The sequence below is a fragment of the Artemia sp. Qi Xiang Cuo genome, chromosome 10, assembly GCF_049724085.1.
Source record: "Artemia sp. Qi Xiang Cuo chromosome 10, ASM4972408v1, whole genome shotgun sequence".
NCBI classification, from domain to species: Eukaryota; Metazoa; Arthropoda; class Branchiopoda; order Anostraca; family Artemiidae; genus Artemia; species Artemia sp. Qi Xiang Cuo.
Window position 1 is genome coordinate 61,129,746 of NC_142803.1, and position 25,939 is coordinate 61,155,684.

The 25,939-nt window shown below is 37.0% G+C and overlaps 1 protein-coding gene across 2 annotated transcripts in view; it reads right to left on the reverse strand.

The window, feature by feature from the left end:
• Positions 1-18,720: 18,720 nt before the first annotated feature.
• LOC148947987 (uncharacterized) overlaps positions 18,721-25,939 on the reverse strand; it is a 31,307-nt gene continuing 24,088 nt past the window's right edge. The window contains exon 2 of one of the 2 annotated variants that reach the window (XM_089095641.1): positions 18,721-20,270. In XM_089095641.1, the coding sequence (XP_088951767.1) occupies positions 19,570-20,262 (693 nt within the window). In that variant the 5' untranslated portion in view covers positions 20,263-20,270 and the 3' untranslated portion in view covers positions 18,721-19,569. The remainder of the gene's footprint in view (positions 20,271-25,939) is intronic. The other variant, XM_089095640.1, reaches the window with a different exon arrangement.

Genomic DNA, 25,939 nt, shown 5'->3' on the forward strand with positions numbered 1-25,939 from the left:
ATTGATTTTAAGAGCTGGATTCGTATTGAATCAGGAGTCAAACGGGGCTAATTTTAACGTCATTTATATGGAGAATTTTGATTGACTTTGTTCTAGGAACCACGGCAAAGGCTCTGAAAGATAACTGAATGAAATGAGAAGGCACAATCTTCATTGCCTTAGGTTAAAGAGATGATTTCATTGTTGTAAATAAAAAATAAGTAGAATGAATAATTTTTGAAGGTTTTGAGAACCCTAACTACCAGACTTTTATTATTGTTCCCAGTTGAGTTGCACACGTTTCTCCTAAGACACCATATGCGTTTTATCCTCATTTACATGCTAAATATTGATGACTTCGTCGGAAGGACCATGGTAAAGTTTCTGTAAGAGCATAAAAACAGTTATGAAGACAAAACTTTCCTTGAACTAGATTACGGAAACGATTTCAACTGAGTTTACTGCTCCGTTGGGGACTTACCCAGGCAACTCTGTACGTCCTCAGTTGGTGGATAGGGGGACGCCCTACAGATATGTAGGGTACCTTTATAGGAAGCGCGGACCAGGGGTGAACCTTGTCCCTGTTGTCCATAATACAAACTGGGACACCCTCTCCTAGGGCGTCAAATGTAGGTGAACGAGGAAGAACTCCCCTCAAATGTACACCCAGCAGGGCCCACCAGCGTGCAGATACGTTCCATGAGTTACAAACCTCCTACTAGCAACAGGTTAGATTGGATGGTGACGCAGAACAACCTCGTGAGAGGATCTTCTACAGGAGTACAACTACAGTAAGGTGTAATATCCAGATCTATGGACAATAGCCTTTGAAAAGGTTGTCTCAACCCTGTCAGGGTACCTTGCCGTCAACTCAACTTTAACTTGAGGAATGGTGCCTGTCGAGACAATAATAGCCAACTAAATGACACAATGTTTGCACTGGATTTTGACTAATGGATAATTCTTCTGTACTTGGTCTGTTTGGTGGGAGTTTTCAGGCTGAATAACTTCTTCCTAGCTAATTTATCTACTATGGATTGCCCCCTCCCCACCGTCCCTTGTAGAAGCATAATGTTGTCAGTGAAGGATTTAGACTTATGTTCGTAGAAGAGCATCATCAAGTGCTGAAAACCATGTTGTTACAAAGAGGGCTCAGGATTGCACAAAGCCTCCATTCAACTGAAGGTCTGAGGGACTTCTTGCTGTCAGGTTCTAAGCCAGCTGAAGTGCTTCGGTCTAGACCTGAGAGGATGTGCTGATCCCTGTCCGTCACTGGTTCTGGCACCTTTGCTTTTCAAGGCCACAATAGCTTTAATGTTTTAAAGAATATGAAAATTACAATTTTGACTGTTATGACGTTCAAAATTACTATCGTATTAATATTTAGACTGAAGAATTCAGCCGCTTCAAACTGGATTTATTGGGAGTTTCAGAAACTCATATCCCAGGGAAGGAAACATGAAATTAGGTGACATAGAATTTATTTACTCAAGCAGGAAGGATGGGGTACAGAGACAGGGGATAGAGCTGATAATGAATAAGGAAGCTGATAAGTCCTGTTTAGGCTGGGAAGGTATTAATAATATAATTGTTATCGCTCATTTTATGACTAACAAATGCAGGGTATTAGCCGTTTGAGTATTTGCTCCCGTAGAACCAACTGACGGAGATAATAGAGACTCAGAGGAATTTTACTTATAGTTTCAGGAAAAAGTAAATAGGATTCCAGGTGCTATGTAAGAATATGATGCTATGCAAAGACGTATCCAGGGGAGGAGTTATCCGGTTTTAACACCCCCCCCCCCCCCCGAAGTTCTCGGTTCGGGATCAAATAGATAGCAAAACTGTATTTCAACTCTTATAAAAGTAACAAAAATGCATCTAAATAAATTTATCCACACAAAAACTTTGATAATTATTAATCTATTGCAGTCAATGTCTCATGCGTTGCGGAATTTGTAACTCTGAAACAGGGAACAGGAAACATAAAGGGGTTAAAAGTTACAAAACTGTTTGTTTTATCAGTTCAGTTTCCGACTTTGTTAAGTGAAGAGTGATTGGAAAAATGAGAAGGAAATGTGATATAACGTCGTTTTATGCACCCAAGCGAAAAATTATTAGCTATTTACAACGGTGACAATAGTGGGTCGTCTGCAGATTGCTCATCTGTCCCTGCTGGCTTAAATAACATGGAAGCGGTTGGTGACGCTCAGGTTGGACTTAGAGGAGACTAAACTTGATTCACATTCCAGTCCACTCGATACGGTCCACTTCAAAGCACACTATTACCCAATCTTATTCGGTTCCAGACGACACTGGACGGTTCATCCACAAATCTTCGTGACTCAACACAGCGTCCAAACATCGTCTGTTAAAAACTCCAGATATTGCACACACTTTTCCAATATCACAAGAAAGAAAGTTGAAATTTCAGTTGGGTTGGCTGATTCGTTTCAATTGGTTGTCCTATTCGCTATCTGAAGATGATGCTTTTTGTCAATTCTGTCTTCTTTTTTCTTCCCAAATAGCTGGCAAACGAAACCACCAGCGCTTAGGTAACTTTTTTTTTAGCAAATCCTTCAGGAACTGGAATGCTTCAATTGAATGCTACATAAGTCACCAGCAAACACAGCATAAAAAAAATACTTTAACCGCAGACAGCTTCATTTCTGTTGAGGGAAAAAGGCAGGGTAACATCATCACCTGGATAGACACAGCAAGGGCAGCTCAGTTTCAAGAAAAAGTACCAGAAGCTGAGACCAATTGTCAAAACCATAATATTTAGCGGAAGGCAACATCTTACTCTTTGGGGTACAAACGATTCCAGTCCTATTTCAGTCACGGATCCAGAAACGTCTCAAAACGATGGCAATTTCCAAGCTCTTTTGTGACTAAAGACAAGGTCTGGTGACGAAAGTCTTGTTTCTGCAGCAGAAATAGCACGTATGTTTCACCAACGGCTCAAAATGGTCTAATTGTGAAGAAATTCGTCAACGGGCCATCCTCAGGAAAGTAAACACAAGTCCTTGCTGACAAAACAGCGGTTGTTTCCAATATGGAGCAGCTATGTGTTTGTGTTCACTATACCTCTGCTGCAAATCTTCACAAGGATTTTCCTTGTTTTCCACATTATAGAGATTCCACATTTTTTGGAAAGCCTTGGCCTTAACCTCAACAAGACGACAGGCCAGGGTTTAATGGCACGGCCATCTAATAGGTGTTCAGGCCGTTATACGCCAACGTCATCCGAAGGCACTTTACGACCATTTTAGGGTTAATAGTCTCAACCTTGTCATTTCGTCTGTCTGCTCTATTCCAGCTTTTAAGCATTTCTTCGGAACCCTATACCAAATCCAAAATATCGTCGGTGCTTTGTCACACAGAACTCAAATGCGGAAAGAAAAGAACAACAAACTCTTGCCGGATTTCAGAAAAAAGAACCTGATTGAACTCTGTGAAACATATCGGGTCGAGCACCATGAATCAGTTATGCGTTTTCTTGAGCTCTACCAACCAATTCTGAGTTATCTTGAAGCTCTTGAGGAAAGCAGCAATGAATAAACGATTCAAAAGTGTCACAAATGCAGGAAGTCACCTGGCTGCCGCTTGTAGACACGTAAACACTGTTCTTTCTAGATCAATGACAATGGGACAGGATGCTGCTCCTACCTTCACTCCTGTTTTAGACAAAGCTTAGTCATTTGCAACTACTTAAGGGCTTGAGATGACTCACCTAAGAACAAGAGAAGGAAGGAACTCTCATCTTGATGATCTTGATCTTCTCACTCGCTGCAGAGCCTCTCTGTTTATTCTTTTTCTAGACCACTTCATATCGTAGCTGAAACAGCACTTTGAACTCCGACAGAGGAAGTTGTCTCATCTCAGCATTATTGTGCCTTCAAAGAGTGTATCTGTTGATCCCAAAACCACAAAATTGGAGTCTTTGCTTAAGTCATATGAAGATATTCTTCCCGAGCCAGAAGAAAGAGATTGAGCTTTGGCACAGTAACTGAAAAAAAGTGCTTATCACAAAAAGGCCATCTTATTCTGTATCTGCTCTTTACGAAGGCGACTCCACCTTCTTTCCAAATATTTCTCTTGTCTTGGCTGTCCTTGCAACGTTGTCTGCCAGTACTGCTACTCCAGAAAGAAGCTTCTCCACACTTTGAAGGCTGAAAACCTGGATGAGAAATTCCCGGACAAGAAAGGCTGAGTGGTTTAGCCCTGATCACCATCCATAGAGACACTGATGTGTGCCACAAAAAGGCCATAGACATTTCTGCAGGAAAGAAAAATCGTCTTTAAATTTAGTTTTTTAACCACTTAATTTACTTGACAAAAACTCTTGGTCGGCTCTGTAAATATATTTTGTAAATAAACACTTAAATACTTGGTTTGCTAAAACGACAATGTATTAGCTCCACGGTTTGATAAGAATTTAAGCCATGAAGCAGCTATAGATTATTTAAAAAACCAAGTTGGTGTATTTCTTAATGACCAAAAAAGGGTAACCACATACTCCATGAACGTCATCTGGAAACTCCATGAACTTAATCTGGAAACTGCCATAATTCCCATTACCTTGTTAGGGAAGATGAACTTTTAACTTTACATAACAATCAAGTGACCCTAAAATTGAAAATTACCAAACTACAAGAGGACTTAAAAAACACCACACTAGGGGATCAACTATTAAAGATCAGTAGCTCCAAAATTAAGTGCATAATATCCCGAAAGATTTTACAAATATCTACTTGTGTAGGGCTACAGATGAAGCTCTTGAGTTCGTGAATGTTTCAGTGACTTCCGGTTTGTTACATTAATTATCAGGTGATAATAAAACAAATGTAAAGAATAGCAAGGTTATTGAAAAATCATTTCCAGTCAATGATATAGTTATTATTTTTGAGCAAATTATGAAAGAGAAGGATAAAAGGAAAGGAGATATCTAAACAAACAGAAAAGAAAATGTGATCTGTAATCATTTTAATCGTGGTTTCTCAGAGTTTTAGTGCGTGGTTTCGTCATTTCATTTCGTGAATCTGTGCGTCTGATAAGTGTATTTTTGATCATGTTGATATTTGTTCTATTTTGTCTTGTATTGATAAGTCATGTAATATTGCTCATGTATCATCAGAGGTGGAGGGTAGTTTTATAGCCCAACCTTTTCAGGGCGACGTCGAAAGTATTCACGACCCCCTCCTTCCCTAGCTAGTGTTCCATTGGACTTTCAGCACTATCCCCCTGCATACCTGATGCAGAGCAGTATACTCCAGGAATCCATCCCTCAAAACAATCCTCCACCCTAGATACTTTCGTGTCTCCAATCAACCCAATCCAAGAAAACCGTTTATTCAATTCACTAAATCTCTCCTTACTGACTTTCCTCCTAAAATCCACTTCCTTTCAAATACGTTCCTCTCCGTGCGTCCAAGAAGTTACCGACTGGTTCTAAACGTAGAACACTTATTTGCTGATATAAACCCGACCCCTCCCCTCTCCGACATCCTCCACTATATTTCCCCCTCCCAACATCATCTGGCCTTACCAACCCAGCCCTTATAAAGAACACTTCCAATTCGACTTCTTCCCGGAAACTTCTTCGATTAGGAAACCTTTCCCCCATCCCTTGCACTTTATCCCCTCTAGCTACCTACCAGTGTGCTTTGGTTTGAGGTTCCCAAATGCAAAAATTATCCTGTAACAAATAGTCCACCCCAAAAATTATCCGCTCTCTTCCATAGCCCAATTAAAGCTTTTAAAGGTTTACTGTATACCCGTGAGTATTCAGATATGATATTTCCCCTCTTTAATAGAGAGCAATTTTACCCGTGCCTCTCTTAATTTACCCCCAACTTTAAAAAGTGAACCTCTTCCCCTCCACAGAGTGAACTGTGTCAAGGGTGGAGAGTTTCAGCCTTACGACAAATCTTCCTACATTACCCCGAACGATAATATTTCACTTTCAGGTGATGTTCTCCCAACTCCCAGAATTGACTTTGAAGCTTACACCCAGGGCCGTATCCAAGATTTGTTTTCGGGGGATGTTTTACGAAAGAATTGTTTTCAGGGGGGATACAAAAAAAACTTTAAAAACGCATCAACAATCTATTTGAATTAATTTTTGTTACGTTTTTACGAGTCGGACGAAATTCCTTCTTTTTTTGGGGGGGGGGGGGGAAAACCCCAAGCCCCCTTTGATATGGCCTTGCTTAAACGCCAACATTTTTCTCCTTACGAATGCCAAAAGTTTGAATTTTGATAAGTTAGTTGAGTTAGAAGCAACAGCAAAATTGAACCCTATTGATTGAATTGCAGATACTGAAGTCGAGGCAAAATTCCAGATCTCCTTAAAATGACTGGTTTTCAGGAAATATAAAGTTAATCCTGGTTGACAACCCAATTGGTAAAAAAAGAGTAGGGGCTATTATTGTCGTAAAGAATGGCTTATATCCTACCCTTATCCATGTACCAGGACAAGGTAAATCCAGATGATTTTATCGTAATCACCAAGTTATCGTTCATGGACAAGGGTAGGAGATAGGCAATTCTTTACGACAATAATAGCCCCTCCTCCTTTTTTTACCCAGTGGGTTGTCAACCATTCATAACTTTATATTTCCTTTATAATTTTATATTTCCAGTCGGTAACTTCTTGGACGCAAAAGACAAGAACAGATTTGAAAGGAAGTGGATTTTGGGAGGAAAGTCAGTAAGGGGGGATTTACTGAATTGAATAAATTATTTTTTTGGATTGGGTTGACTGGAGACACGCAAGTATCTAGGGTGGAGGATTGTTTTGAGGGATGGATTCCGGGAGTATACTGCTCTGCATCATGTATGCAGGGGGATAGTGCTGAAAGTCGAATGGAACATTAGCTAGGGAACGAGGGGGTCGTGAATACTTTCGACGTCACCCTGAAAAGGTTGGGCTATAAAACTACCCTCCACCCCTGATGATACATGAGCAATATTACATGACTTATCAATACAAGAAAAAACAGAACAAATATCAACATGATCAAAAATACACTTATCAGACACACAGATTCCCGAAATAAAATGATGAAACCACGCACTAAAACTCACAGAAACCACGATTAAAATAATTAAAGATCATATTTTCTTTTCTGTTTGTTTAGATATCTCATTTCCTTTTTACCTTCTCTTTCATAATTTGCTCAAAAATAATAACTATATCATCGTCTGGTAATGATTTTTCAATAGCCTTGCTATTCTTTACATTTGTTCTATTATCACCTGATAATTCATGTAACAAACCGGAAGTCACTGAACCATTCACAAATTCAAGAGCTTCATCCGTAGCCATACACAAGTGGATATTTGTGAATTCTTTCGGGACATTCTGCGCTTAATGCTGGAGCTACTGAACTTTAATAGTTGATCCCCTAGTGTAGTGTTTTTTAAGTCCTCTTGTAATTTGGTAATTTCCAATTTTAGGGTCACTTGATTGTTTTGTAGAGTTAAAATTTCATCTTCCATAACAAGGTAATGGGAATTATGGCAGTTTCCAGATTACGTTCATGGAGTTTCCAGATGACGTTCATGGAGTATGTGGTTACCCTTTTTTGGTCATTAAGAAATACACCAACTTGGTTTTTTAAATCATCTATAGCTGCTTCATGGCTTAAATTCTTCTCAAACCGTGGAGCTAATACATTGTCCTTTTAGAAAACCAAGTATTTAAGTATTATTTACAAAATATGTTTACAGAGCCGACCAAGAGTTTTTGTCAAGTAAATTAAGTGGCTAAAAAACTAAATTTAAAGACTATTTTTCTTTCCTGCAGAAATGTCTATGGCCTTTTTGTGGCACACATCAATGTCTCTATGGAAGGTGAGCAGGGCTAAACCACTCAATCTTTCTTGTCCTGTTGAAAATTCTTATCTAGGTTTTCAGCCTTCAAAGTGTAGAACAGCTCCGTTCTGGAGTAGTAGTTCTAGCAGACAACGTTGCAAGGACAGCTAAGACAAGAGAAATATTTGGAAGAAAGGTGGAGTTGCCTTCGTAAACAACAGATACAGAATAAGACGGTCTTTCTATGATAAGCACTTTCTCTTTTCAGTTACTGTGCTAAAGCTCAATCTCTTGCTTCTGGCTCGGGAAGAATATCATCATATGACTCAAGCAAAGACTCCAACTTCGTTGTTTTGGGATCAACAGATACAATCTTTGAAGGGACAATAATGCTGAGATGAGACAACAGATTATGGCGGAATTCAAAGTGCTGTTTCAGCTACGATATGAAGTGGTCTAGAAAAAGAATAAACAGAGAGGCTCTGCAGCGGGCGAGAAGATCAAGATCGTCAAAATGAGAGTTCCTTCCTTCTCTTGTTCTTAGGCGAGTCATCTCAAGCCCTTAAGTAGTTGCAAATGACTGAGCTTTGTCTAAAACAGGAGTGAAGGTAGGAGCAGCATCCTGTCGCATTGTCATTGTTCTAGAAAGAACAGTGTTTAAGTGTCTACAAGCGGCAGCCAAGCGACTTCCAGCATTTGTGACACTTTTGAAGACGTTTATGTGTTGCTGCTTTCCTCAAGAGCCTCAAGATAACGCAGAATTGGCTGATAGAGCTCAAGAAAACGCATTACTGATTTATGGTGCTCGACCCAATATGTTTCAAAGAGTTCAATCAGGTTCTTTTTTCGGGAATCCGGCAAGAGTTTGTTGATCTTATCTTTCCGCTTTTGGGTTCTGTGTGACATAGCACCAAAGATAATGCTGATTTGCTATAAGGTTCCAAAGAAATGCTTAAAAGCTGGAATAGAGCAGACAGACGAAATGACAAGGTTGAGACTATGTGCGCTACATTAGTCGTAAAGTGCCTGCGGATGCTGTTGGCGTATAACGGCCTGAACACCTATTAGATGTTAGCGCCATCAAACCCTGCCCTACCGTCTTGTTGAGGTTAAGGCCAAGGCTTTCCAAAAAATGTGGAATCGCTATAGTGAGACCTTGTCCAGATACACCCGTAACTGTGACAAAACAAGGAAAATCCTCATGAAGATTTCCAACAGAGGTAACTTCATTTGATGCCTAGTGTATGCTCTTTCATAATTCAAGAATCGCTTCTGGGGCTGGTTGCATCTTGAGCCCTTAAAGGGGCCCCAAATATATTTCCTTTTTGTAACCACACAAAGAAGTTTCAACACTGGTTAAGTTATGAAAAAGTGATTGAAAACATGCCACTAATTTATAAATAAGTCGTTCAAGAGTAATATATTCCAAAAATACTTATTTATAACAATTTAAACCTCATTTATTCCGCAACTCAACTATAAACTGTGTTCTTACTGTTTTAAGTTTTTGAATACCATTGACAAAAATAGCGCTGAATTTTCCAATTTGAATCTTTACCGTCGATAATTCAGGGTGTATATTTCCACATTAGGGGGATGGGAGTAGGTAAATTTCCAGTGGGCCATATAATTTAGCAAGGATGAAAGTGAAAGCATCATTTGATGCTTTTTTATGCTCTTTCATTATTCATATAAAATACCTTCGGGGCCCCTTTAAGAGCTCAAGATGCAATTAGCCCCAGAAGCCACTATTGAATTATGAAAGAGCATAAAAAAGACATCAACTGACGTTTTCATTTTCCTCTTAGCTAAATTATATAGCCCACTAGAAATTTACCGGCACCTCATAGTCTAATTATTAAGCTATGCAAAAACATTGGAAAAATTTTTAATAAAGTTAAATATTTAGCTATTTTATTAACTAACCATTCTCTGCCTTTGGCCTATTCTATAGAAATGATTGGCCTAGGCCAAATAGATAAAAGATCCAAAATTTGCAATTAGTAACAGTTGAAAAACACCATTTTATCAGATTTATATATTTGGTTCAAGTTTACCTGCATTCTTTCAACCTCATAATCCTGGGATATAGCATAATCTATATGCAAAGTTGATTGATTCTGTTGGTTTGATTAAAGTTTTACACTTATTTTTCATTATTCATGGGTTCGTAGGCCTAGTCAGTAAAAAAAAAAAAAAAATGTATTTTTCAAAATCTAGGGGGGGGGGAGATTGATATTTGATTTAAATATTTGACAATAACTAGAAAAAAAATGTCGCCATAAAAACAAAAAATTTAAGTGAGGTGTTTCATAGTACTTAATAAAATAAAATTTCTAGGAAGACACATTTTTTTTTTACAGCAAACTTAAGTGAATTTAACCTTATACACTTTCGGAGAGATTTTAATGGATAAAAATCCTACATACAAACCTAGATGAGTGATTTTTATATGAAACTGATGAGTTGCATTCAGACAATATTGAAAGGGCCTTCAATTTTTTCTCTCTTTGTAACATCACCACAGTCAGCCCATGCCATGCACTATTTGGTTTCAAAGTTCAAGTCAATTCAGAGCTTAGGAACTGTGTTAACATTATTTCTCATGCCAAACTACATCTAGTTTTTGAGTAAATAATCAAAAAAGTGCTGAATAATCCACTCTTAAAATCTCAGTTTAAGTAAATAACATACAGCCAAACTTTTATTCTGAACCTGCTCGTAGTTGTCCTTTTAGAAATACGAAAAAATAATATATCTCCCATACAAGACTATTTGTTTAGTGTTGTTGTTTTAGAACTATTTATATCATGTATATTGTTAATACCATGTAAAATCTTTTAATTATATCAATTTTTGTCTTTACAGCTGACAATTGCCTCAAGTTATGGACATCTCTACAGAGAAAATTTATGGAAGAACAGAAGGCCACCAAATCCAAAAGTGGAGATCCTAGAAAAGATGGAAAAGAAGTGTGGGTGCAGTTCAAACATACGAGATTTATGGGACAGTACCTGCAAGAACGGACTATGGCCAGAAACGTGTTTCTAGTGAAATTGATGTCCCCTCTTTTGAGGATGATAACAGCAAAGACAGTGCTGACATCAGCATTATGTCAGGGGTTGCTCTGGACATACGTAACCCTGAAAACATGGTGACCTTGAGTGACATAGTTGAGGGTGAAAGTGATCCATTTATAAATGTTGATAAAGTAGTACCGACTCCTTGAGCCAAAAACAACTCCCCAAAGATAAGGGTTTCAAAAAACAGTGACAACCCAGGGATGGATATTAGAAAAAAAAGCAGGCGAATCAAATCGTGACCATTATTCAAAAAAGAAGAAATTTGATCGAACATCTTCTGCCATTGACCAGCTAGTAGTTTCTACAGAGAACTTTCTGAGCCAGTCTTGCAATAATGCTATTGCACCCAAGGACTAGAGAAGTTTAGTTTAGTTCCTACAAAGCTGCAAGGTCTAAGTATAAGACAGCAAGTACAGATGGAGAAAAAAAATTAATGATCTATTATATGAAATTAATTAAAAACTTTTTCCACAAAATAAGTGTTTCAAAGAAAAGTAAAGAACTCCATTAAACAAAAAATGAGAAAACTAAAATCAAATAATCTACCAAGCGTGAAACTACCACAAATTAACATTGATAAATAAATGAAAAATAAAAACGAACAGAAATTACAATTAATAACCGAGTCAAACTCAAAACGAGCAGAAATTAACATAAGTTGGGCTCAAAACTGCTATGCCTCCCCAAGGCCAGAACAAAATTTCCACTTTACTTAAAAAATACAAATGAATGCGCATTGTCAGTTTAATATACAGATCCTGATATTTAGTAATACAAATTTAAAATTATTTGATTTATTAGTTATAAAAGTATAAACATTTTTTTTTTCAGTAAAGTGCAAGTTTTGTTCTGGCCTTGTTCAGGCAATCCTTGCCCTAAGGGTTGTGGGGAGTTTCCTCCTCAAAAATATATTTTTTATCTCGAAATCAACTACGCTGAACAAAATGGCTATCTCAAAATTTTTATTGGATGTGTTTGGGGGAATGACGGGCATGGGGGGAGGATAGTTGTCCTTCAATCCCTTTCGACTATTAAAAAGGGCACTAGCCCTTTGAATTTTGAATCGAATGAGCGTTTTTTGAAGTTTCTACGACAACACCTTCTATAAAAACCTTATATGCCCCCAGGGCATAACTTAAAACCCTTGCCCTGAGGGTTGTGGGGGAGTGTCCTCCTGAAAAACATATGTTCTATCTGGAAATCAACTACGACGAACAAAATGGCTATCTAAAAATTTTGATTGGATGTGTTTGGGGAAATGATGAGCATGGGGGAGGGGGGCTAGTTGCCCTCCAATCCCTTTCGACAATTGAAAAGGGTACTAGCCCTTTGAATTTCCAACCGAATGAGCCTTTTTTTAAGTTTTTGCGACAACGCCTTCTATAAAAACCTTAAATGCTCCCTGGGCATAAATTAAAACCCTTGCCCTGAGAGTTATGGGGGAGAATCCTCCTCAAAACATATTTTCTATGTGGAAATCAACTACGCTGAACAAAATGGCTACCTCAAAATATTGATTGGATGTGTTTGGGGAAATGATGGGCGTGGGGGCGGCTAGTTGCCCTCCAATCACTTTCGACTATTAAAAAGAGTTCTAGCCCTTCGAATTTCCAATCGAATGAGCCTGTTTTGAACTTTCTACGACAACACCTTCTATAAAAACCTTATATGCCCCCAGGGCATATTTTAAAACCCTTGCCCTGAGGGTTGTGGGGGAGTGTCCTCCTCAAAAATATATTTCATATGTGGAAATCAACTACGCTGAACAAAATGGCTCTCTCAAAATTTTGATGGGATGTGTTTGGGGGGATGATGGGCGTAGGGGGGCTGGTTGCCATCCAGTCACTTTCAACCACTAAAAAGGGCACTAGAACTCCCAATTTCCAATCGAATGAGTCCCTTTTGAAGTTTCTACGACGACCCCTTTCATATGAAGTGCCCTGCTCTAAAGGAAAAAATAATAATACATAGTACATTGCGCCAGCATTGTTCTTATATGCACTCAGGGCATAATTTAAAACCCTTGCCCCGAGGGTTGTGGGGGAGTGTCCTCCACAAAAACATTTTTACTATATGCAAATCACTCCTGGAGATCAAGAGGGCTATCTTAAAATTTGTTGGGGAGTTGTTGTGTGTAATGATGGGCGGGGGGGGGGGGCGGGAGTTGCACTTCAAACAATTTCGACTGTTAAAAAGGGCACTAGCCACTCCAATTTCCAATCGAATGAGCCCTTTTCGAAGTTTCTACAACAACTTCGATACGAATTGCCCGACTGAAGCAAAAAAAAAAAAAAAAAACAAAAAAAAACAACAACACATTATGCCTACATCGTTCTTTACTTAGGCAGCGCTAGCGCGCTGCCTATGATTGAAATAGAACATCTACCAATTGAGTGACTTGGCATTTTTATTTTTACCATAATATCATTTTACCACAATTTCACTCAAAACAACTAGAAGAATAAATGTTTGTCTGATCTTAAAGTGTTATATATGCGATAAGCAGCAGTGCCTGTTGTATGACAGGCATAATAAAAAAAAAACTCATAGAGTATACTCTTTTGTGAGAACATGAGAAAGAATATTTTGACCGTCCCTCCCAAATGAAATTTAAAATCCCCCCCCCTACCCCTTCCCGAACAAGAAAGCATTTTTTTTTTAGTTTCAACTCAATTCCCCAGGTCACTAGATAAAACTGAGTAGACAAAAATATGTATAAGATTTATTATTATTCTAATTTATTCAAATAACTGTATAATGAGAAACAATTGCTTGCTTGAGGCTTTAGGTACCTGCCATATAACACTGAACAGTTGTTTTCAGTGCTGAAAAATACTGGTTGGCTGGGAATCTCCAACAGAGGCAAGTACAGTTGCTGATATAGGTACGTTTTTGGAGCCAATACCAGAGATCATCATAGACCAAAATGCTGATCAAATAATCTGACTTTATGTACTGTTAGCTAGGTGGCAGTAAACTTGACAACTTGCAAACTCAGTGATTATTGCAAATATTTTTTACTGTTATGGTCTGTGGTCTAGGGCTAGTATTCAACAGGGTAAAATTACACAGTATTTATTACCACATAACAAGTAAAATCACTGAGAGGTGTCAAAATGCCCCCCTGTTCATATGCTCTTCTTGCCAGAGCACACAACTTTTATCAGAAGAGAAATATTTGGCCAGGTATTCTTGCTGCTTGATAGCCAGCTCACCAGTCCTATTAGAAGTAATTCAGTTGGCAATTTTCCTCATATTTCCCAACTGTTGAGCTGCCCTCCAAGATCCATTTTCGAGATCATTGGAGTCCACATGTGTTACTGTGGCATACGATCAGACACCATTTGTGATGTCATCTGTGAGGAGGTAATTGTGCAAGCAACATGCGGCTTTAATTAGGTGCTTGGCTTTGAAAATATAGAACATCTATAAACTCTCCATTTGGAACTTAGAACTCAAAAAACATTCTTTATTATTCTCCTAGCTCGGGAGAGACGATAGTTAAATGTTTGTTCCACAGCTGAGAGGTCCTTACCTCCAAAAGGACGTGCCATATTTGGTTTTAGAGGAAAGGATTTATCACCGACAAACATATAATGAAACTTAAATGATTGAGGGCTCAAATTGGGAAGAGGCTGGTGGTGTCCAATTTATTTTCATTCAGGGCTCTCCCAAATGATGAAAATGCAAATATGCCAGCGTTACCCTCACTTCCATAACTTCCTATATCAACATATGTGAAAGGATCATTCACATCACACAGTAGAGGACCACCGAAAAATAGTTTTTATAGTTGTAAAACTCAGAACCACTTTTGAATGGTGCCTGGATTTCTACATGTTTTCCGTCAATTGATCCGGGACAATTTGGGAAATTCCATGCAGTCCAGAATTCTTTACTGATCTTGAAAAAATCCGCTTTCGATGAGAATTTGAGGTAATCTGCTTCCAGAACTTCAACCATTACTTCCAAAGTGTCTTTTATAATAATTGATGCTGAAGATTTTCCCACCAAGAAAGTAGTAGATAAAGCACTGAGGCTATTCTAAAACGAAAATTTAGGTTATCCTATTTTTTAGTATGTTCTGGTATAAAAGCTAATCAATAGTAGACGATAAAATCATTAAACTGTAGAAAGGGCACACCTCCCTAAAACTAGTAAGCATATTTTGTATTTATTCATGCATATTCTGAGAAGGAAGAGAAATATTCCAAATACAAAACTTTAAAATTTCATCTTTCGAGGATCTTCAAAGAAATGAGATTCTAGAAGGGAAAGAGATTTCTACTAAGATAAACCAAAGAACTCTTAAAGTCAATGATGACAGTTGACATAGTTTTAATGACCCATTATTCCACTTTGTAGTCAAATAATATTATTAAAATTAACGCTCATTTGCTTGTCATTGGATTATAAAGATATCCATAAATAATGTCACTGACGTCATTTTGATAAAAAAAAATTTAATCTACAGAATATATACACATCCTTATCACTGTACAAAAGGAATCTCCTAATGTCTCAAAGGAGACTTAGATTCCCAGATGATGGGAAAGAGTGATTCTAATGGATAGAATGGTTTCATGATTTCCTATATATCCTTGATTTTAAAAGCTTTGAACAATTTTTTGGTTTATCAAGTCACATAGCTGATAGCTATGAATTTACTCAGATAATAAATCTTATCTTCAGAGCTTTTAAAATTGATGCACTTATAGCTTTGGTTATCTTCATATTGCAAAAAAAATTAATAATTGCTATATCTTAGTTTACGGAGCAACAAGCTGAATATACTAATTTTTTTTGCATCTAAAGGTGGTACATAGTAATATTTGTTCAGTTCTCATGGTGTACCCTTAAAGGCTGTAAATTTGCTTCTAACTAAAAATACGCAGGGTTTATTTCAAACTTTATCAATAACATCATTAGGTTGCATTATCCCAATTGCCTTCAAACAGCTCATAGACTATTTGAATTACCCTTTTTCCATGACTATCTACCTTAGTTCTGCCCAAAGATTGATGAACCAAACCAACTTGATTACGGTGTGTAAAACTCGAGAACAAACCGGTTTCTTCGTTCCTTTAGAAACGAATTTGGGGTATATACTTGCACTTAGGGGGGAGGGGGCTTTAAAGTATAGCGGTTCTGCATACAAAATGTTCTATGTACAATTATTCTACATATTATGAAGTAAGAATTGTTTTCTGACTTCAAACTGACCCCCCCCCCCCTTATGTGCAAATATATAGCCCAAATTATACATTTCCAATTTAAAATGTCACTTATCTTTGTCTTGTCTCACGCTAAGCTGAAAAACACCACCGAAGAAAACGGTTTGTTCTCGAGTTTTACGCAACGTTAACTTGAGTGAGTGGCGCATAATTCACAAGTACCAAAATTTATTCCCCCTACAGAAAATCAAAAAACAAAATTCAAATAAAATTCTCAAATTTGGAAAGTCTCATTTTTCAATGGGGGAGGTATTTCCCGTGGGGCTGAGTGTATTTTCCTCAGGGGTAATTTTCCGGGAGGGGAGAACGCAGGCCACCCCAAAGGATACGATAAATAAGGTCACTTGCAACACTTGATAAGCTTATATATCTTAGTGAGGCATAACCTTTCACAAATACTAAATGCCTTTTGCATCCCAGTGTACTGTTTTTCCATAAGAGGATGTTGTGAGAGGGGCTTTAGAAGATTATCATACTAGGATTTTTTCATGCGAGACCACTGAAGGAAATCTGCAACATTCCATAGAGTGGCTTCAGAAAACCAGTTGAAATATTGACTATGCCTATTGCGCAAGGTCACTCCAAAAACATCCTTTGAATTTTTTTTGTGCCCGTAGTTCTTCTTCCTTGGCCTTGCGTTTCCGACTCTGTTCATGGATGAAAATGACAGCTGTACAGACAGCAACAGCCTTTATCTTTTCACAATCAAAAACTTTTTCAGGTTTGCACTTTCTGCCAAAACTTGACAGGATGTTTAAAGGTATTCAGTTTAAAATTTTTTCCTAGTATGAACGGCTGCGGAGTATAAGGATTACATACCTTCAGGTTTTTTTGTATGTAAACCCAAACAGTCCATAATGAATTTTTAAACCTAGAGGCTATGAGGTAAGAAAGAAGTTACTGAAGATTATGAATATTATTTTAAAAAAAAAGGGAAGTATCTAGCCATTTTAGTAAAACCTTAATTTATCCTTGATTGAAAAAGTTGATAAGTTTGAGCATGGTGATTATGGAGGTATTAGCCTGGTTTTTCTTGGTAGCAAATTATTTAGTATGATGATTCTTTATAGACTTGAAAATGCTGTAGACTAGATTTCAAGAGAAAAACAGCGCGGTTTTAAAAAGGACAGAGCACAGGAAAGGCAATTGGAAAAGATGGAATCAAATGGACAAGAAAAAATTTCCTGGAGTTAGATTACACTGACGATTTATGCATTCTACATGAAAGTATGAGCAAAATGAATGAACTTTTAAAGGTTTCGCAATTTCAAGGTGCTAGAACAGGTTTGAAAATTAACGTTAAGAGGACTAAGCTGCTAAGATTGGGAATAAGTGAAGATGAATAGATGATGTTGGGTAACGGAAACATAGATCCACTGGACAGCTTCACTTACCTTGGCAAAACCAGCAGCAAAAACGGTGGGTGCCGTGATGATGTTAAAAGTAGAATAGCCAAGGCTCAAGGTTTTTTTTTACAGTTGGAAAAAGTTGGGAAGAATAGTGAGAAAAGTCTGCAAACATGATGATAGTAGTCGAATATATTTCTGCAGCATGGGCACTCCAAAAACAGAGGGATATTTACTAGATGTTTTCCAAAAAAAATTGCCAACGGATTGTTCTGGGTACCTAACTGACTGAGCCTATTTCAAAGAGTAGGCTGTGCAAAAAGTATGGTTCAATCTCACTTCCTGTGGCTATAATGAGAAAAAGCTTGAGTTGACTAGGGTACGTTCTGAGTATGAAGGAGGATAGATTGCTAAATATTGTCCTTTGCGGCCAACCGTTGAGGGCTAAACGGACAGCAGATCATCCATGGTTGGGATGGGAGGGCGTCATAAAGAAAGACTTAAGAAAAATGGGAACTTTCTAGGGGGTTGTAAAGAGGGAGGCTTTGAACAGAAAGAGATGGAGGTGGAGGGTGCGTAGCTGTTTCCCTCATGCGACTTGTTGTTGCAGTGAGTTGCTAGTAGCATTTCGAAAAGCAGCAAAATGAAACATTTTTGGGATCTTTTAGGAGTTCTGGGTGCAAGAACAAATTTGAAAGATAATGTTAAGATGGTTAAGTCATTCAGACCAGGAATAAATGAGGATGAAAGGGGGATACTGCGTAGCAGAAGATCAATCAAGTTGACAGTTTTCCTAACCCGGGTAAGTAAAGATTAGTATGAGAGCACATTATTCAAAAACATGTTAAAACAAAAACTTTTAATTGAGGGAAAACACCATCAAAAGCTTATTGAGGTAACAATCATTTTGGCTATTATCAATGGTGGAGAGACAGGGATAGATCCTCATTTGGAATACAGCTCCACAAAAGATTTTTACCAATTAAATCAGAAGCCTAAAATCGCAGATACGACCTTTAGACACAACAGCAACAACCAAACTCTGTTGTAAGTTTTCATCTGCAGTGATACAGATGATACAAAATTATAAATTGAACTAGCTGCCCGGTCAATTTAATTTATTAGCTCTCCTTAGATTCATTTGTGATTTCTACGGAAAGTAATCAATTGTAAAGAAACATTACATGTATTACATTACATGAATGCATTTCACAATAGACTGGCTGCAAAGTCAATATTTTCTCCTGATATATTAAAAGATAAATTACATGTATTTCAAATATAAACGGTAGAAAATTCTACATAGTATTTCAAAATCCCTTCCTGACCTAAGTCCTGACCTAAGAGTTGCTCCTGCAACAGTTTTGTCAGTAAGCCAACAAAGGGTTGTTAGAAAACTTCGTCTTGACTGTCCAACGTAAATCTAGTTTGTCTTAGAGTGCACTCTCTTCACGTTTATTGTATAGCAGTACTGACTTAGTTAACAGTTAAAGTCAATGGTATATATCTCTATGTTTTAATATGTAATTGAAGAAAAACAGGGTTTGAAAAATTACTTGATGTTGATGCACAGAGAGCATTACCACCACTGCTCAAAGAATGACTATTCTAACCATGACAACTCACAACAACTATTCCAAAAGGGACAATACTTACAGCAAGAAGTTCTTATGACAGTTAAAAATACATTTCTGTCTATTGATACGTTTCACTAATAAACATTAAGCGAATTCAAAAATGAACTGAAATTTAATTAAAAAATTTGAATTTCCTGTAAACTGAAAAAAAATGAAAACACATTCCCCTAATCATGTCTAGAATCTAAATATTATGTCTTCAAAGTGAATATTTAGTACAATCTGGAAGCTATGGTTATTAATTTTTAAAATCAGCACACACAAGAGGAATCCCTTTTTCAAGCTTAATTTATGCTGTATGCAAACATTTTTTTAAAACAGGAGTGAAACCTTTTTTGCCATGTACATATCATCTAAATAGTTTTATTTTTAGTTAAGTCCTTAGGTATTTTGATAAAAAGGAGGAAGAAACAAAGCTTTTAATACTTCAATAACCAGACTTATCTGTCAAGAAATTCAAAACCAAAATTAGTTAAGAGTAAATTTGATGTCGAGTCCTTTTGTGTCTAGATAAAAGATAACTTTCGAAAAAGCTTTTTTCACATACTTGACACTTGAATGGCTTTTCACCAGTGTGAGTTCTTGTATGTCGAGATAAACCAACTTTACAAAGAAAACTTTTCAAACATATATCACATTCAAAAAGCGGCTCCCCATTATGGATTCTTTGGTGCCTAGATAAAATATGTTTACGAGAGAACCGTTTTTCACATACTCTACATACATATGGTTTTTCGCCAGTATGAGTTCTTAGGTGTTTAGACAAAAGATAGCTAAACATGAAGGTTTTTTCACATAGTTGACACTTGAATGGATTCTCTTCAGTGTGAGTCCTTCTGTGTACAGAAAAAGCAGATTTACTTGCATACGCTCTCTTACATATATCACACTCAAATGGTTTCTCCCCAGTGTGAGTTCGTCTGTGTACAGATAAAGTAGAATTACGAGTAAAAGTTTTCTTACATATGTCACATTCAAAAGCTTTTCCTACAGTAAGAGTTCTTTCTAGTGGCATAACTTTTTCAGAAAAACTTGACTCTTGTACATGATTTGTATTTTCTGTGATGTTATCTTCTATAATTTCGCAAAACTCAATCGCCAGTCCACGGTCAAAATCAAAATCCGTTTCTTCATTTGCTCGAGAATCTTGAAATACCAAGTCCATAATGTTATCTAAAAAAAAAAAAAATCATACATCTTCCCAGAAAGGTAGGCGGGGGGGGGGGGGTCAAATCCCTGGTTGATAGTTAGCAAGCTTAGGCAAAGTAGGAGAAGGCAAGACTACACTCATTTAAATTGTAGCCATTTTAAATACCCAAAAATTGGATATTGTAGTAAGTATATTCAAGCAGCAAATGTAATTTGAAAATTTCTAGAGTAATTTTGTTATTAATCTACTTGTAGATTACCTACTTTTTGTGCCGACCACCCAGCTACGAATCTGACCTGTATTTGTAATGTCTTGCAATTAAAATATATTCAAAATCATTGAGGTTCAGTTTAAGTTCCAATGAGTGTTTGAAAGGGGATAATAAAAAAAAATTCTATTATTGGGCTGCTCAGATTTTTTCTTGCTCCAACCTCAAAAAATTCCTGAAAAACAATGTAAAATCTATAAAACACAGAAACCATCGTGTTTTTAGTGGTAGATTCTTCTATAATAATATTTACCTCCTGATTAACATGCAGAAAAGACACTGGACAAAAAACAGCAGTTAAATTTTGAGATCATTTTTGAATAACTTATGACAGGAGTTAAGTTTAATCTTGAGATGCCTAATAAATGCATTTCCAAGGAGAATGTATATCCTCTTACAAAAGAAACACCAAAATAATAATTTTTTCTTTGTTACATTTGAAAAAATGTATGTCTATTTACTATCACAAATCACATCAGTTTAACTTCATACCCCTTTCTTCTGTCATCCTGTGATACCTGAGTATGGTTTCAGGCAATGTGCATATGGCAGTGCTTACTTACTTTACTTACTCAGGGCAAGGCAAAGGCTATTCAGCCCATTTTGGCACCAAGAAATTGCTGGACCCGGTTCCGCCAAAGTTGTTCTTCCATTACTTGATCTGGCCCCCTAATTTTTTCTTCCAAGAAAAGGGAAGGCATTGCAGTAACAACCTGGCGTGTTAGGACCTTCTTTGGCCATTGCATTACATAGCCAAGCCACTTGAGGCCTCTTTCTGTGATTAGGATGGTTATTGTAAGTTTTTGTCTGTATATCTTCATGAGCTTCTGGTTGCTGATTTTTTTAGACTGTCTGATTCTGCAAATAGTCCTTAGACGTTTCCAGTCGTCCCCAGCCTTTAGTGGCCAAGTCTAGCAGTTGTATAGTAATATTGAGTGTACGCATGCATAGCATATTCTGAGTTTTGTTTGGAACTCTGTTTCTTGGAAAACCTGGTGTCTCAAAGGAACACCAACCTTAGCTGATCTGACCTTGGACCTCATTTGCTGCTCCACCATTAGTCCATAATTGATCCCACATATTTGAACTCTACAACTCTGTCAATAGGGCGTAAATCCAGGTGTATTAAAGAGTTCCTATGATTCTCAGCTAATAGAGGTTTCGTTTTTGGGATACTGATTGCAAGACTTCCCATATATGTTGTAGCTACTACTCTTTTTGTCATTTCTCCCGCTTTAAGTGCCGAGTCAGATAGGAGAGTATCATTATCAGCATATTTGAGGTCAGCAATACTTTCTTTGGTTAAAAATGCTACACCATCTTCTTTTTCAAAGCTTTTATTGAGTTTCAAGGGAAATAAGGGTGGTTTCAATTTGTCTTTGTTGCAATTTGTCTTTTTTGTATTTATACTTTATGTGATACAAGTCCAGCAATAAAAGTGACACTTTTTGAAATTTCAAAAAAGATGGCTTTATATGTCAGTCAACAAGTAATAATATGTAACGTTGAATAATTTAGTAGTAAACAAATTAATGCCCACCTTAGAATTTTAGCTAACCATTAATACATACACCTCTTTCTAATTACTTTTTTTTAACAAGATATTAGGATTAGCGTTTGTTTACCCATGATAATTATTGGCTGTGATTTCCTTCTGCTACAGCAATCAGAAGTTACACTTTCTAGAACTCCATGATAAGATATTTTGTTGCTCATCTTCAACAAATATTTTTTATTTCTAAATTGGCAGGTACTTGTAATATCCAAAAACGTTCCTGAGACTCGGCTGATTAATTCTATTGGCAACAAGGATAACCATAATGTCTTTTCATTTAGTTTGACTTCCACCTATCCAACTTTCAGAGAATGCTTATCCCCTGGAAGTTTCAAATTAACACCCATAGATGTATTAGAAATATGATGAAATCTTTATGAAAATCTGGATAAATTTGCTTAGATTTCCAGGTATTTTCAGCCAGATACCATAAGGTGCAAATACTTCCTAAAGCATAGATGAAAGCTTTAATTTTAGTTCCCTTAGTCATTCCTGATATATTGCACACAAATCTTTTTTATAACCTGGGTGCATATATACAGCTTTTGATTTATTCAACATTTTCTAAGAGTTTCAACTTGATGACCTTAGCTGTCAATGGGACACTGTCACTAAGCCCTTCTCATAAGCTGATTACCACAGCTGTTCTTCAATCTTATTCAAAATCCCTCAAAACATTCCGTGAAAGTGTCAACTTAATACCTTTATCTGTTTTTAGGTATTACAGATGCTCTATTACGATTGCTGAAACAATGTTGTTTAAACTAATTTCCAGACAACTTAATAGATTTAATCATTACCGAGATTTTGCAAATATATTATTTTAATAAACATCCTCCTTAGCTTTTTTGAAAGTCCAAAATAAACCTAAAGTGTTTTAAACAAAATGGTACAGCCAAAAATTTGATCAAATTTCCTTGATAGTTAAGAAGGGCGTGGGGAGGTATGGACAAAGCAAAAGAGAGGGCGTGTTTGTCCCCAATCAGTTTTGACTTTTAGTAAAGACATTATAACTTTAAACTTCCGGTTTCAAAGTGTCAACTATCACTTCTTCCATAGAAAGCTGCTCTAGGGGAAAAATCAGTGAAAGTTTATGGCTCTTCAATATAGGTAGTACTAGGCCATTGTTCCCAATTCATACAATATAATATATTTGTAAAACCAACTCTATTCACAGTTTCCTGAGTTCTATGCTGACTTTCTTCTTGTTAGTTCCCATTGGACCCCACCATGGAGAAAGTGGGGTAGCAAAGTAGCAATGCTACTTGAAAGTTTACAAACTTATTGGCATATTTTGTGCAGAAATACCATTTTACATATAAAAATACTTTTTGCTTAAAGAAAAGCAGTCAAAACACAAATTGTGCTGCTAAAGTGTCAGCATATTTTGGAATTTTGTCAAATTTTGCAACTAGTAGCTTTGGAGCTTTATCTATTCCTGGTTGGAAACCCCCCCACCCCCTAATCTCTTTCCATCGTAAAATTCAAACTTAAAACAGGGCTAGATTACCTATGGTAGTTTTTCTTTTCTTCAACCATTACCTGCTCATTCGGAATAAAGACTTCTTTTCATTTTAAATTGGCTTGGTTCTGACTTGCAATACTATGTATGCCTAGTGGATACGTTTTGTGTTGCCATAGTTTAGAAAATCACAAAGTTATTCTGATAAAACTAAATGACAAAGTTGCCACATAAAACAAACAAAAATAACTCCTTTGCAGTTTGTACGAGAGCCCAACCAATATGGATTTTTGGAGTACAATAACAATAATGATATATTGGTATTGTACTGATACAATACCAATATACTACTACTACTAACAACAACTCACTGCGGCACCAAGCCGCCTGAGGCCAACACAGCTACGCACGCTCCTCCAGTATTCCGCCCTGTTAAAAACCTCCTCTTTCACATCCGTCCCCAAATTGCTTATTTCCGTAAAATCTTTCTTAATGGCGTCCTCCCATCGCCAACGGGGGGGGGGGCAATCTGTCTTCCACTTAGCCATAGAGAGTTAGCTAACAAGAAAAAACTTTGGTACTATGTCATCATTCATTCACATAACGTGCCCTAACCACCTTAACCTTTCTTTCGTCATAGACCTAGAGAGCAGTCTTGAACCACATTTTTCGTATAGCCTATTGTTTCAAATACGGTCAGTCAGCCGGGTACCCAGAACAATCCTTAAGCCATTTCTCTCGAAAACATCTAGCAAATCTTCATCCGCTTTTCGGAGCGTCCATGATTCAGGGCCATATTTGACCACTGTCATCATTATAGCTTCTAATATTCTAATCTTGGTTTGCAGACTTATCTTCCTATCCTTCCAAACTTTTTTCACTGTGAAAAAACACCCTGAGTCTTGACTATTTTACTTTTAACATCTTCACTGCTCCCACCGTCTTTACTAATAATACTACCAAGGTAAGTGAAACTGCCCACCTGATCAATCTTTTCATTACCCAACGTCACCTTTTCATCTTCACTTATTCCTAGCCTTAGTGACTTAGTCTTCCTAACATTAATTTTCAAACCAATACTAGCACCCTGAACTCGCAAAACTTCTAAATCTTCTTTCATTTTGCTCAAACTTTCATCTAGGATGCTTAAATCATCAGCATAATCCAAGTCCAGGAGACTTTTTCCTCCCCATTTGATTTCGTGGTCTCCCATTGCCTTTCCTGTGCTCCTTAAGACAAAGTCCATCAAAATAATCAATATAAAGGGGGATAGAACACAATCCTGCTTAACTCCTGATTTAATACAAAACCAGCTGCTAACCTTATTTCCTACCTTAACCGAAGCAGTGTTATTCTCGTACATAGCACTAATCACTTTAATGTATTTGCCTGGTATACCATACAAGGATAAAACCTTTACTAAAGCTCTTCTATCAACAGAATCAAACGCTTGGTCATAATCTATAAAACTGAGGACCAAAGGTGTTTGAAAACTCAGGCACTTTTCAATTATTAGACTAAGAGTGAAAATTTGATCGACACATCCTCTACCTTTTCTAAAACAGCACTGCTCTTCTCTTAAAACTTTGTCTACGGCATCTCTCAGTCTAAAAAGTATCATATTACTAAGCAATTTGCTACCTACAGAGACCAGACTAATGCCTTGATAATTACCAAACTCACTTTTATCACCTTTTTTATTAAGTGGCTTAATTAAGGTTTTCCTAAAATCGTTAGGTACTTCCCCTTTTTCAAAAATAATATTCATAATCTTCAATAACTTATTTCTAACCTCAGAGCCACCATATTTAAGAAACTCATTTACCACCCTATCAGCAACTGAAGCCTTATTATTCTTTAATCCTTTTAGTACTGTTGCTAATTCCTCCTCAAAAAACAAATCTTGTCTTCACATCCAAGGTATCACAAACTTTTTCATTTTCCTCTATATTTTTTTCTGCAACTCTATCTCGGTTAAGCAAGTTCTCAAAATGTTCGGCCCATCTCGCTTTAGTTTTTTCCTTATCGCTAATTGCCACCCCATTCCTATCTTTAACTGGGACAAGTCCGGATTGACTCCTCCCTCTCAATTTGTTAACATGCCAGCATAGTATTTTGCTATTAAGTCGTCTAGTTGCATCTTCGAGATCCTTGGCAATTTTATCCATGACCTCCACTTCACACCTCTTTAATTCACATTGCAATGCTTTTTCCACTTTATTTACATGTCTTTTGTTTTCATGTTATCTATCACTCAGATTCTTCTTGTTCAAGTCCTTTCTTCTTTCTATTAACCATAAAGCTTTTTCATTAATATTTTTAGCTGCAGTTCTAGCTTTCTTCCCTAAAACACCTTCAACAACTTCACGAATTATTTTTCTAAAATTATTCCAACCATCTTCCAAAT